The sequence below is a fragment of the Syngnathus leptorhynchus genome, chromosome 9, assembly GCF_054491065.1.
Source record: "Syngnathus leptorhynchus isolate UIUO chromosome 9, UIUO_Slep, whole genome shotgun sequence".
Taxonomy (NCBI): domain Eukaryota; kingdom Metazoa; phylum Chordata; class Actinopteri; order Syngnathiformes; family Syngnathidae; genus Syngnathus; species Syngnathus leptorhynchus.
Genome location: NC_141203.1, coordinates 3,571,104 through 3,581,746, shown reverse-complemented (window position 1 = coordinate 3,581,746; position 10,643 = coordinate 3,571,104). Strand labels below are relative to the sequence as shown.

Genomic DNA, 10,643 nt, shown 5'->3' with positions numbered 1-10,643 from the left:
TTGACTTACATATTTTGAAAAGTCATTGTGAACGTTTGCGCTCTGAAGCGTTTTTTTTTTTCCTAATAATCATAGGACTACGTTAAATACTGAAATGGCCACTGATACGCCAAAGTCCCCCACGCCTTCACCAAATGCCTTTAAAAAAAAAAAACATTGTCATGTGTTTATATTCCTATAGATCGCTTGTAAACATTAATTCTTAAGATATTTGCACTTCGTTTACATTTATGTACATTTATTTTCGGATGAACACTCACTCATTCGTCTTTTTTTTCATTTTTTAAATGCATGACAATCTGCGCAATCTCATTTTCCTCTACAAGGTGCGACCACTTCTCAACCAGACATGCAGCAGTTTATCGCGCCTTTTTGACAGAATGCATCACGAATAATAAATGATCACATTTGTATTGGTGATGAATAAAGTAGGATAATGCATGAGTTGACGCGCATTTTAACTTTACCAGGCCTCAAGTTTCAGCCTTTAAAAAAAAATACGATTGGTATAATTGCTCGATTTTTTCCCCGTGTTTCTTCTATATTAGTAGTGTATGTCTATTTGTTTTATTTAATTTTAAAGAGGACGTGTTTATAAAACGACTGCAAATACTTAATGTCAGCAAAACAATGAATTTACAATCCGTATTTTAGATATTGCAGTGTCGTTTTTAAAATAGGCCTGCCCAAGAAAAAAATTAGATGTGCGCTAACTGCAAGTGTTTCTAATGTAAAACGTTATTAAAATAGTAAAACACCATATGACTCGATGTGGGGCAAACCGTGTGTGGGCGGAGGATTTTTATGCGCTGTATTGGGTGCAGTGTGTGTGGATTTGTTACTGTATGTATGTATGTATATATATATATATATATATATATATATATATATATATATATATATATATATATATATATATATATATATATATATATATATATATATACATATACATATATATATATATATATATATATATATATATATATACATATACATATATACATATATAGACATTTATCTATATATACATATATAGACATTTATCTGTATATACATATATAGACATTTATCTATATATACATATATATATATATAGACATTTATCTATATAGACATATATATATAGACATTTATCTATATACATGTATATACATATATATGTGTATATATATATAGAGGTCTATATATATAGAGGTCTATATATATATATATATATATATATATATATATATGTATATAGACACACGCACATACACATATAATATATATTCTAAAGTTACATTCTCTGCAGAATTAATTTTATTTGGATAACGTTCCTATTAAATTCCTCTGATGTGCATGATGCGCTATGTAGTCATTCATGTTTCAAGGAACCTCAAAAATGGCGAAACTCCATATTTGTATTGTTTTATTTGTATTTATATTTAAAGGCTCAATAAATTATGAAATATTGATGAAAACATGGTGCGTGTATTTTCATGCCATATTTGCCTGGAAACAGGTCTATATATATATCTATATGTGAGTGTGTGTGTGTGTGTGTGTGTGTGTCACTGCTGACATCACTGGACCCATGTTGTTTGAGACACACCCTCGGCCATATAATTGAAAATTATTGCATTACAAAAATACATTGATAATTTTGGTCAGTTCGCATTGAAAAAAATCAACTCCTCTAAATAAATAATGCACAGTCAACGAACGAGGCCAAGATTTGTTTTCGTAAATTGTGGTTTTAATATGACTTTTTTTGTAAAGAAATCATTGTTTTGCGTTGGTTTTGGCTTTTGATGAAGATTGCTGCCTTTTTCTGGGGTGATGACTTTTTTTGCAATCCTTTTTTTTTTTTTCCACGCAGGCCCTGTTATGAAACCAGTGTCACATTGAAGAGACAAGCGTGGGTAAATGTAGATTTAAATCAATTGTAGCATCCAGTTTAATTCAAACAAGCATTCAAAACGATTGCCTTTTTATTTGGGAAATGCCTCAAGGAAAAGGAACAAAAAAAACACCACATTTAATTAGGTGGTGTATAAAAAAAAATGGATGTACTCATTTTGCGTCCAGGCTGCAGAATTCAAAGGTGATCCCGAAAGAAGAAATGTGTATAAATACAAATACCTTCACTTAAATCAACGTACAAATGACAATGTAAGTGACAGGACGTCAATGATGTTGCCCACGACCCGCGTGAACTCGCCAGTCATCTGCCACAGGCGCTCCCCATTGCTGCTGCCACCATGCTCCAACGTGGACGGCGCCAGAAAAGACCCCACGCCAGGAAGACCAGGGCAAGCCAGTGCATGGACCACCGGCGTGACGTCTCAGCCGCCACCTTCCCTTCTCGTGGGGCAGTGTCATCTTATTTATCAACGTCACCGAGCATCGCCGCGTCCCAATTTTTGACGACGAGAGGGGCTACTCCCAGGGGTTTCCGAGAGGTTGCTTCTTTTTCCCCTCCTCATTCAGGTCAACCAACGTTTGTCGGAAGTCGTGCAGATGCTCGAGCGGCTCCGTGACTCCGCGGTGCACGGACGGTCCGATATGTCATCTCCGGGTCGTACGCCTGCATGACGGCCAGCGTGTGCGTCTCGAAGTCGCACAGGATCTCGCTCTTGTTCTCCAGCACGGCTGCCAACTTGTACAAGTCGTCACTCGCCCGCTCCGCGTCCTTCTTGGTGGCTTGCAGAGTCTCCAGGAGGGGTGAGGGCATCCGCGATCGTCCAGCCCTCCGCGCCACGCAGCAAGTTAATCAAAGGCTCGCCTCTCTATCTCGTACGCTTCCTCAAGGGAGCAATAACGGTGGCCCCGGTTCTCGTCGGCGGTCGCGCAACAGCCGCAAATGAGCCTCAGGTCCGTGGCGCTGCCTCAGGTTTGTGGCGCAGAACATGTTGAGTGGCTGCACCGTGTGGTGAGCGCACAAGCCCGTTTTGGGTGCCACTTTGAGGCGGGCGTACTTTTCTACGATGCCGCGGAGGGAGTAATTGACATGCAGGCTGTTGGCGCCGTTGTTCGAGCTCTCCTTGCGGCCGTTGTGCACCTAAACGGCGATCTGGAGAAAGAAGAGATTCAAGGAGATCGTCCAGGCACTTCCAAAAGAAGCTGTCCGAACAGTGGAAGAGCAGGAGTCCTCGAAGAGCCTGCAGCAGATCGGGCACGTCAGCTCCTCTTCCAGCTGCTCCATGTTTGGCTCCTGTCAAAAAACATACACGCAAGGGGGGGAAAAAAAAGTGGTTGTCACGTCGGAGCTACCCCATCGTGGAACTTTTTTGCATGACGTGACATGTCTCCACGGTCACGACGTGGAATGCCACGTAACAGTCAGCCAAATGAACTTTGAAAAATCAAAATGGACGCGCCAATACACAACCGAGATCGACATCGAGCTCCGAAAAGCACAGCCGTCGACGGACGTTCACTGTCATGACGCCGCTGTTTCCGTGACACATTTAGGGAGCGCATAGTAACAAGCGGGGATTGGGGGGTGGTCGAGGCAGAGCGCTCACTCGCCAGCTGCTGGCAGGATGCGCGCGCGCATTAAGGCGCTTGTTGCCGAGCAGACTTACTAACGTTTCTTCCGGGTTCAAGTTCAACCCTTTACGCACAGGACTCGCGGAAAATAAACCCTAACAAATTACTAATTCATCTGTGTTCAGATAATGACTGAAATTAATAACTTTTGGGCCAAATTGTACATCGAGTTATTTTGACTGAAAATTTACGTAACTATTTTGCGTTTTTACCTATGACTTTTGTTGACGGTTCCTGGCTGACGTAAAAGGGCGGGAGGGGTTGTTGCCATGCAAAACGCCATAGCGTGGAAAAACTGTCAACTTGGGTTTTAAGACCCACTTTAGCGTTGTGCAAATTCTCATGCTGCCCTATTTCTGCCACTGCGTACGTGATAATGTACGACATCGTGATGAAAGATGCAAATTAAACCTAGCAACACTTAAATGCTCAGATGTCACAATATTAGGCACACCTGCACCATGCAAACACAGTGGCAATCATAAAGAAAAAATGCAATCTATGTCCAGTGATTGTACTAGTCTAGCAAAATGTTTAATATTGTATATGCCCCTGATATTTTGTCCCTCTCAAGCAGTTAAGGTCACCAAAATATTATAACCTGAAGTCAGTACGATGCAATGCTCTCAAACTAGAATCATAGTTTTGTTACATTCACTGCGCAGATCATTTCATCAGTGTCATCGATTTCTGGGCCCAAATTCTTAGACTGCGATCTCGAGGACTCTTCACAGGCTGGGTCTTTTGAAGGATCCTCATGATGTTTCCGTGGATCGCACAAACTATGGGGGATTTGGACAGGTCTTCTGTACCGCTGTACGATGACGGCAATGTGCTGCTGGTAGACGAGATGTTGAGGTTTAGAAGAAGAGTGTTGCAATGTAGGCTGCAAAAGTAGCTGTGGCATCTAATATTAAAGACTGCATCATTAACTCAAAACGGTGCATTCTTATCTTTGTAAATTCATACTTTGTGATGCAATCTTCATGTTAGAACATCTATAATAAAGCACGAATTCGCATTTAATCAAGATTAAGTATTCATCCCTTACTTCCAAGCTCACTCACTCACGCGTGGTTATATAACAGCTATATCCAATAGTCATTGAGTCACGTGTGGGATATTTTGACCCTGATTTTTTTTCTTCCCTTGTTTCCATGCCATCAGGAGTAACTGCCTATCGGTGCCACTATGATTGGATGGGCGGTAGGATGATGTAGCTCTGACCCCCGCCTTGCGGTAGCGCTGTGGTTTAAAATGGCCTAAGGCCTAGGAATGGTTACCGGAAGTGGTGCCGTGCGTTCTTTACTTGGAAGATGGCGGCGATGTTTACGTGTTGCCTGAACTGCTGCGGAGATGGAGGATCGGGACATATCCAACTAAAAGAAATGCCCACGGTTCAGTTAGACACTCATCGCATGGGTAAATTACATTTTCCCGTAACTACGTGGGTTTGTATATCGACATAAAATGTGTTCAGTGTTTTCCTCAGATACGAGCTTACTTGTTACTGGCTACAAGCAGTCCATAATTGATGCTTTCTCTCGCATCCCACCTTTTAAGAAATTTAAGACTTGTATTGCCGTTTCTCATCATGTCTTTATTTGAATATCTCAGTTTTTGCCTTGTCGCGGGCCTGTTTTCCATTTGCTTACCTTGTCAGAAGTGAGGAACACGTCTTTATTCATTGACTGTCTGCCAACAACTGTGGCTAGAGACAATTCAACAAGCATGATATCACAAAGGTCAAACATATCATTCCACCCCTAACTGTATAGGCCTGCTGGGTGAGAGGCCTAGTACTGAGGTCCGCTACATCCTTCAGTGTTGCCAGATATTTGACTGTAAAATCATCCACTCATCCGTTTTCTGTGCTGCCCATCTATATTGGGGTCAAGGTTGTGCTGGAATTTATCGCGGCTGATTTTAAGTGAGAGGCGGGGTGCATTGTGTTGCTAGCTATTCGCAGGATATGTAGACCAACACCCAATCACACTCAAAATCACACCTTTGGACAATTTACCGTTGTTGTTGTTTTTTTTTCAAGAAATATGGGAGGAAGCTGGGTTGGCGTACTGGGTAGCACGTCCGCCTCACAGTTAGGAGGGTGCGGGTTCGATTTCACCTCCAGCCCTCCCTGTGTGGAGTTTGTATGTTCTCCCCGTTTCCGCGTGGGTTTTCTCCGGGCACTCCGGTTTCCTCCCACATCCCCAAAATATGCTTGGTAGGCCGATTGAGCACTCCAAATTGTCCCTAGGTGTGAGTGCGAGTGCGAATGGTTGTTTGTCTCTGTGTGCCCTGCGATTGGCTGGCAACCAGTTCAGGGTGTCCCCCACCTGCTGCCCAATGACGACTGGGATAGGCTCCAGCACGCCCGCGACCCCCGTGGGGACAAAGCGGTTCAGAAAATGGATGGATGGAAATTTTATACCAAAATCTTCCCCAATAAGAATATGGTGGGTGTTTGTTTATATTGCCCAATGTTGCAAGGTTACAAATGGCACCTAGTGAATTAATTTGTGCAGCGGTATAAGAAAGAATTATTGCCCTATTTAAATGTTTTCTTTTAATTGATTCATATGTATGGTTTCGAAGTGTTTTCTATACAACTAATTGTTGTAATTGTCACTATGCTTGCTGCGTTCAGACTTGTGTACAAATTTGGGCTACATCACCCCTGTGGAAACAGAATTGCTGTGTATTCTCCCTTCCCGGTGGTTCAACTTCTTCCATCCCAAACTTTCTCTGAAACCTACTGCTCAATTTGTCATTAGTTTTAAAAGCTTTACAAAGGACTGACCGTTTTGTTTTTTGTTTTTTTTTGTATTGCAGGCACAGATGTTGTCATAGTGAAGAGTGGCCGGAGGATTTGTGGCACTGGAGCATGTCTTGCAAACGCTCCTCTACACCAGAACAAAAGTTATTTTGAATTCAAGATTCAGTCCACTGGTGAGCCTCAACTTCTGATGTCCAACAGTCACTATTTATTAGGGTTGGGAATCTTGAGGCACCTTACGATTACAATTCATAGGCTCCGATTCGATTATAAAACGATTATTGATGCATTTTTAATTTATATATATGATGCACTTTTTCCACATTTCTTTTTGTCTCACGGAATGTGGCTTTCATGCATTGCTCTTGTTTGAAGCACGTGTGCTTTCAGCTCCCACTCATCGGTTATGAAATGCGCAGTTAGAGTAACAAATGACTCGGTGGCTACAGACGTCCACGCATCACATGTAACGGCGACTCGGTCTACATTCAACAGCGATGATGTTTTTTCTGCTTTAGTCTGCTTGTAGAGTGCCGGGACGGCCGTGTCGGTGAAATAGCGTCGGGATAGGATGACGTACCTCGGCTCCGTTGCCTCCATCATTCTCCGAAATCCCCGATTCTCTATAACAGAGTACGGTTGCAAACCCATTGCGATGAATTCCGCGATGCCTTTCGTAATTCGCTGGGCCTTTTGCGATGTGTTTGACAGCTTACTCAGAGCGTCCTCAATTGTTCTCTAGCTGCGAGTAGCAACAGGAATTGTGCTGTGTAACTTCTCATATCCGTTGTGTTGCCAAAGTATTTATTGAAGCGCGACAAATCTTGCATACAACGTAGTTTTTGTCATCAAAATAAGCTCAGTGGTAACTTAACACGCTAATTTCATTTAAATTGTTAACACATGTCAATTTAAAAATAGGGTAACTGCAATATTGCCGCACGTAAAGATAATTTTGTTGTCAAATGTGCGGTTTGATAATTTACAACCAGTTAAAATATTGTTTTACCAACAGTTTTACTCATTTAGAATTTTAAAGTTCAACTGTACACAGAGTCATTGTCTGATTTTTTTTGTTTCTGACGTGCACCCCTTCACTGCTAATCCGTGTGTGTTAAAAGGTGTGTGGGGAGTAGGCGTGGCCACACAAAAAGCCGATCTCAATCAAGTGCCTTTAGGCAGAGACCTCAACAGCCTCGTCTTGAGACATGATGGCTGTGTGGTTTACAACGGTGAAGAGAAGAACCGCCTGCCTGCCAACAACCTTCCTCAGGAGGGCGACATTGTGGTGAGTGTCATATAAAGTCGTTTTTGTGTGTCTATGACAGAACGACAAATCTTGCCAAAAAGTCCAAATGGCATTGTTTTCATCCGTTTGAATTAATTCATAAAAAAAAAAAAAAAATTAAGAGAGAGTGCAGAATTGATCAGTTGTACTTTCACTTCAAGGGCATGTGAGGCAGTGTCCCACTTTATCCAGCAGAGGACGCTACATTTTAAAAATTAAGATATACTAGAATATAGAATATATTATAGATATAGTAACTATATCTTTGTAAGCTTACCTTTGTAAGCATACCTTTCCAATACAGCACATTATAAATCATGCTGCCGAATTAAATGAGTATGTTGGGGGGGGGGGGGGGGGGGGGGGGGTTCCCCCCACTTTTTTTTATACTTTCTCAATGCATGCATGCAGTAATTTTTAACATGGTACCAAATGCCTATATTCATGTCATCCACAGGGCATCACATATGATCATGTGGAGATGAACTTGTATCTGAATGGAAAGGACATGCATTGTCCCGCATCGGGGATAAGAGGCACCGTGTACCCCATTGTTTATGGTAAGTGCATTTGATTACAACGTCACTTGAGCACACGATCACATATTTTAGGATTCAATATTGTGAGCATTAGGGAGAATGTGCTATATAACCAAAAAGTTGTCAAATAGTGGTGTGCTGAATCAGGGCAACTTAAGCTTATTGATCCATTATAGCACATCATAGCACAGGATCATTTTTGCACATTTTACATGCTGAGAAGTGAAGGTATTTTTGAAAATTCTGTTTAACATCTAACATAAAAGAATTTTAAAAAAATCTTCCAACTCAAGCAGAACAATTCTGTGATACTGTTAAATAGATCCTACATATTAAATTTACAAGGCTAGCAAATGTGCAATCTTGATTCAGACCGTATGTATGTATGTATGTATGTATGTATGTATGTATGTATGTATGTATGTATGGATGTACATATGTACCCCCTTTGTTTTGTTTAAATTACTTTTGAAAATTATTAGACAGATTTATTTAAATTATTTTTAGTTTTTTTTCTCAAGTTATTTATTGAACAAAATTTTCTGAGCGCACACAGAGAATAAAAAAAAAAGTAATATGATAGAAATAAAATGTTTCCACTTTGTCACGTTTCAAACCTGCTCCATGTTTTATGCATTTGTTTTTTTTTAAGTCAATGTGTGACCACTCTTACCAAAATAAAATAACTGATGTTGATGCTCTGAAGTTGTCCCTCCCAATGTATGTTTTTGTTTGATGTTCCAGTGGATGACAGTGCCATCTTAGACTGCCAGTTCAGTGACTTCTATCACACGCCTCCTCAAGGATTTGAGAAGATCCTTTTCGAACAGCAAATCTTCTAAATCAGCGCCTTTCTCGTACTCGTCCTCGTCTTTGCAACCTGTATCATATATAATGTTTTGATTGTAATTGGTGGATTATCTCTGACCGATCCCTCCCCGTCTCTCCCGAATGATCATTCAAGGATGTCGATTTGTTATGGTTATTCACATATACAAAGGCTTTTAATAGTGGGGAGAATGATCCAGTCAGTATTTTCATTATCAGTTGTATCACTTCAACTAAAGCCTCCTCGTTGTTCATTCTGGACTCCTAAGAGTGGATCCTTCAAGGATCGGAAGCCATTTCTGGGGATATTTCTTTATAATGTCTAATGGTTTAAAAATGCCTGCACTGACCTGTAATTATATTTATTTTATTCACATATCAAACTTCAAATGATCTCTCTTTTTTGAATGGCTTGATCGCTTTTGCGTTGTCTGAATTCATGAAGTTCATTATTGAAACCTTGAGGATGGCAATTATTTTTTTTTTTTGCTGTTTGGAACTGACAGAAAAAAACATTAAGATTGGAATGAGAAGTCATTTCTACAGACACCTTCTGATCCCCTTCTCCTTAGATGTATATCTTGAAATCTTTTATGACGTATTTATTCTTCAATATGAATATTATCGGAAGTCGTGACGCTAGGCTCTGATAATGAAATGCTGTATGGTTCATATTGTTGGAGGTTTGCTGCTTAAGTTTCCAGCTCTGTACTTGTCTTTGTTTGCACTAACCATGTAATTGATTGTACAAGCAAATCCAAATACTGTTGTTGATTAAACATTTGTCTGCAGGAATCATTAGGTTGTTTTTGTTTTAAGTGATTCATAGCCAGGAAAGGCTTTCTATACACATTTACGCTAATATTTCTGCATGATTTTGATTGAATGTTTAACCAAAACAAATGTTTTATAATTATCAAAAGCAAAAAATTATTTAATATTCAGATCATTAAAAAAAAAAAAGCATTTTGACGCTCCCAAAAATAAAATCTTGGCAGCTACAAAGCATAATTGCCTGTTCTTTTTCAATATTTTTGGAAAGCAAAAAAAAAAAAGGTAATAAAGACTTCAACCAGATTGGTCGATACACCACTCCAAATTGTTCGTAGGAGTGATTCTAAGTGTGAATAGTTCTTTGTCTAAGCTAAGATGGATAGTTAAGGTAGGTAGGTGTCTGGATGGATGGATGGATGGATGGATGGATGGATGGATGGATGGATGGATGGACGGACGGACGGATGGACGGACGGATGGGGGGAGGGAGAGAGAGAAAGAGGGAGAGAGAGATGGCGTAGTGGTGAACTGGATACATCTGCCAATCTAAAGTGACTTGCCAGTGGTGGCCATCTTAGGCCAGAGATCATAAAATCAGTCAATTGAGTTTAACTCAATTGCCCTACACAACCAATTTTCAAACGGTTTGTTTTGTTGGGTAACTGCCAGAGATGTATTGACACAAACTATGCTGCGTTAAAAAAATCTGTGGTTTAAACATTTATTCAGAATCATAGCCATGTACTACGGTTTATAATAAACCAATCCGTTTGCCAATCAGTCAAGTATTCAAAAAAAAGTTACGAGTATTTGATTGAGTAAATCATCCAATTTACCACTGACTATAGCACAGCACACAGGACAGTCCTCTGTTCTAAGATGGCCGACCAATGCCGACGCTCAC

The 10,643-nt window shown here is 40.4% G+C and overlaps 2 protein-coding genes across 2 annotated transcripts; one reads left to right on the top strand and one right to left on the bottom strand.

The window, feature by feature from the left end:
- Positions 1-1,960: 1,960 nt before the first annotated feature.
- trim13 (tripartite motif containing 13) lies at positions 1,961-4,429 on the bottom strand. The gene is given in 9 exon segments (XM_085920955.1): positions 1,961-2,548; positions 2,550-2,704; positions 2,706-2,753; positions 2,755-2,883; positions 2,885-3,033; positions 3,036-3,068; positions 3,071-3,127; positions 3,130-3,196; positions 4,187-4,429. Coding segments are annotated over 9 exon segments (783 nt in total). The 5' UTR covers positions 4,205-4,429; the 3' UTR covers positions 1,961-2,421.
- Positions 4,430-4,793: 364 nt separating this feature from the next.
- spryd7b (SPRY domain containing 7b) lies at positions 4,794-9,903 on the top strand. The gene is made up of 5 exons (XM_085920956.1): positions 4,794-4,956; positions 6,367-6,483; positions 7,432-7,598; positions 8,056-8,158; positions 8,882-9,903. Exons 1-5 carry the CDS (start codon positions 4,851-4,853, stop codon positions 8,977-8,979), a joined length of 591 nt encoding a protein of 196 aa, XP_085777082.1. The 5' UTR covers positions 4,794-4,850; the 3' UTR covers positions 8,980-9,903.
- The last annotated feature ends 740 nt before the right edge of the window (positions 9,904-10,643 follow it).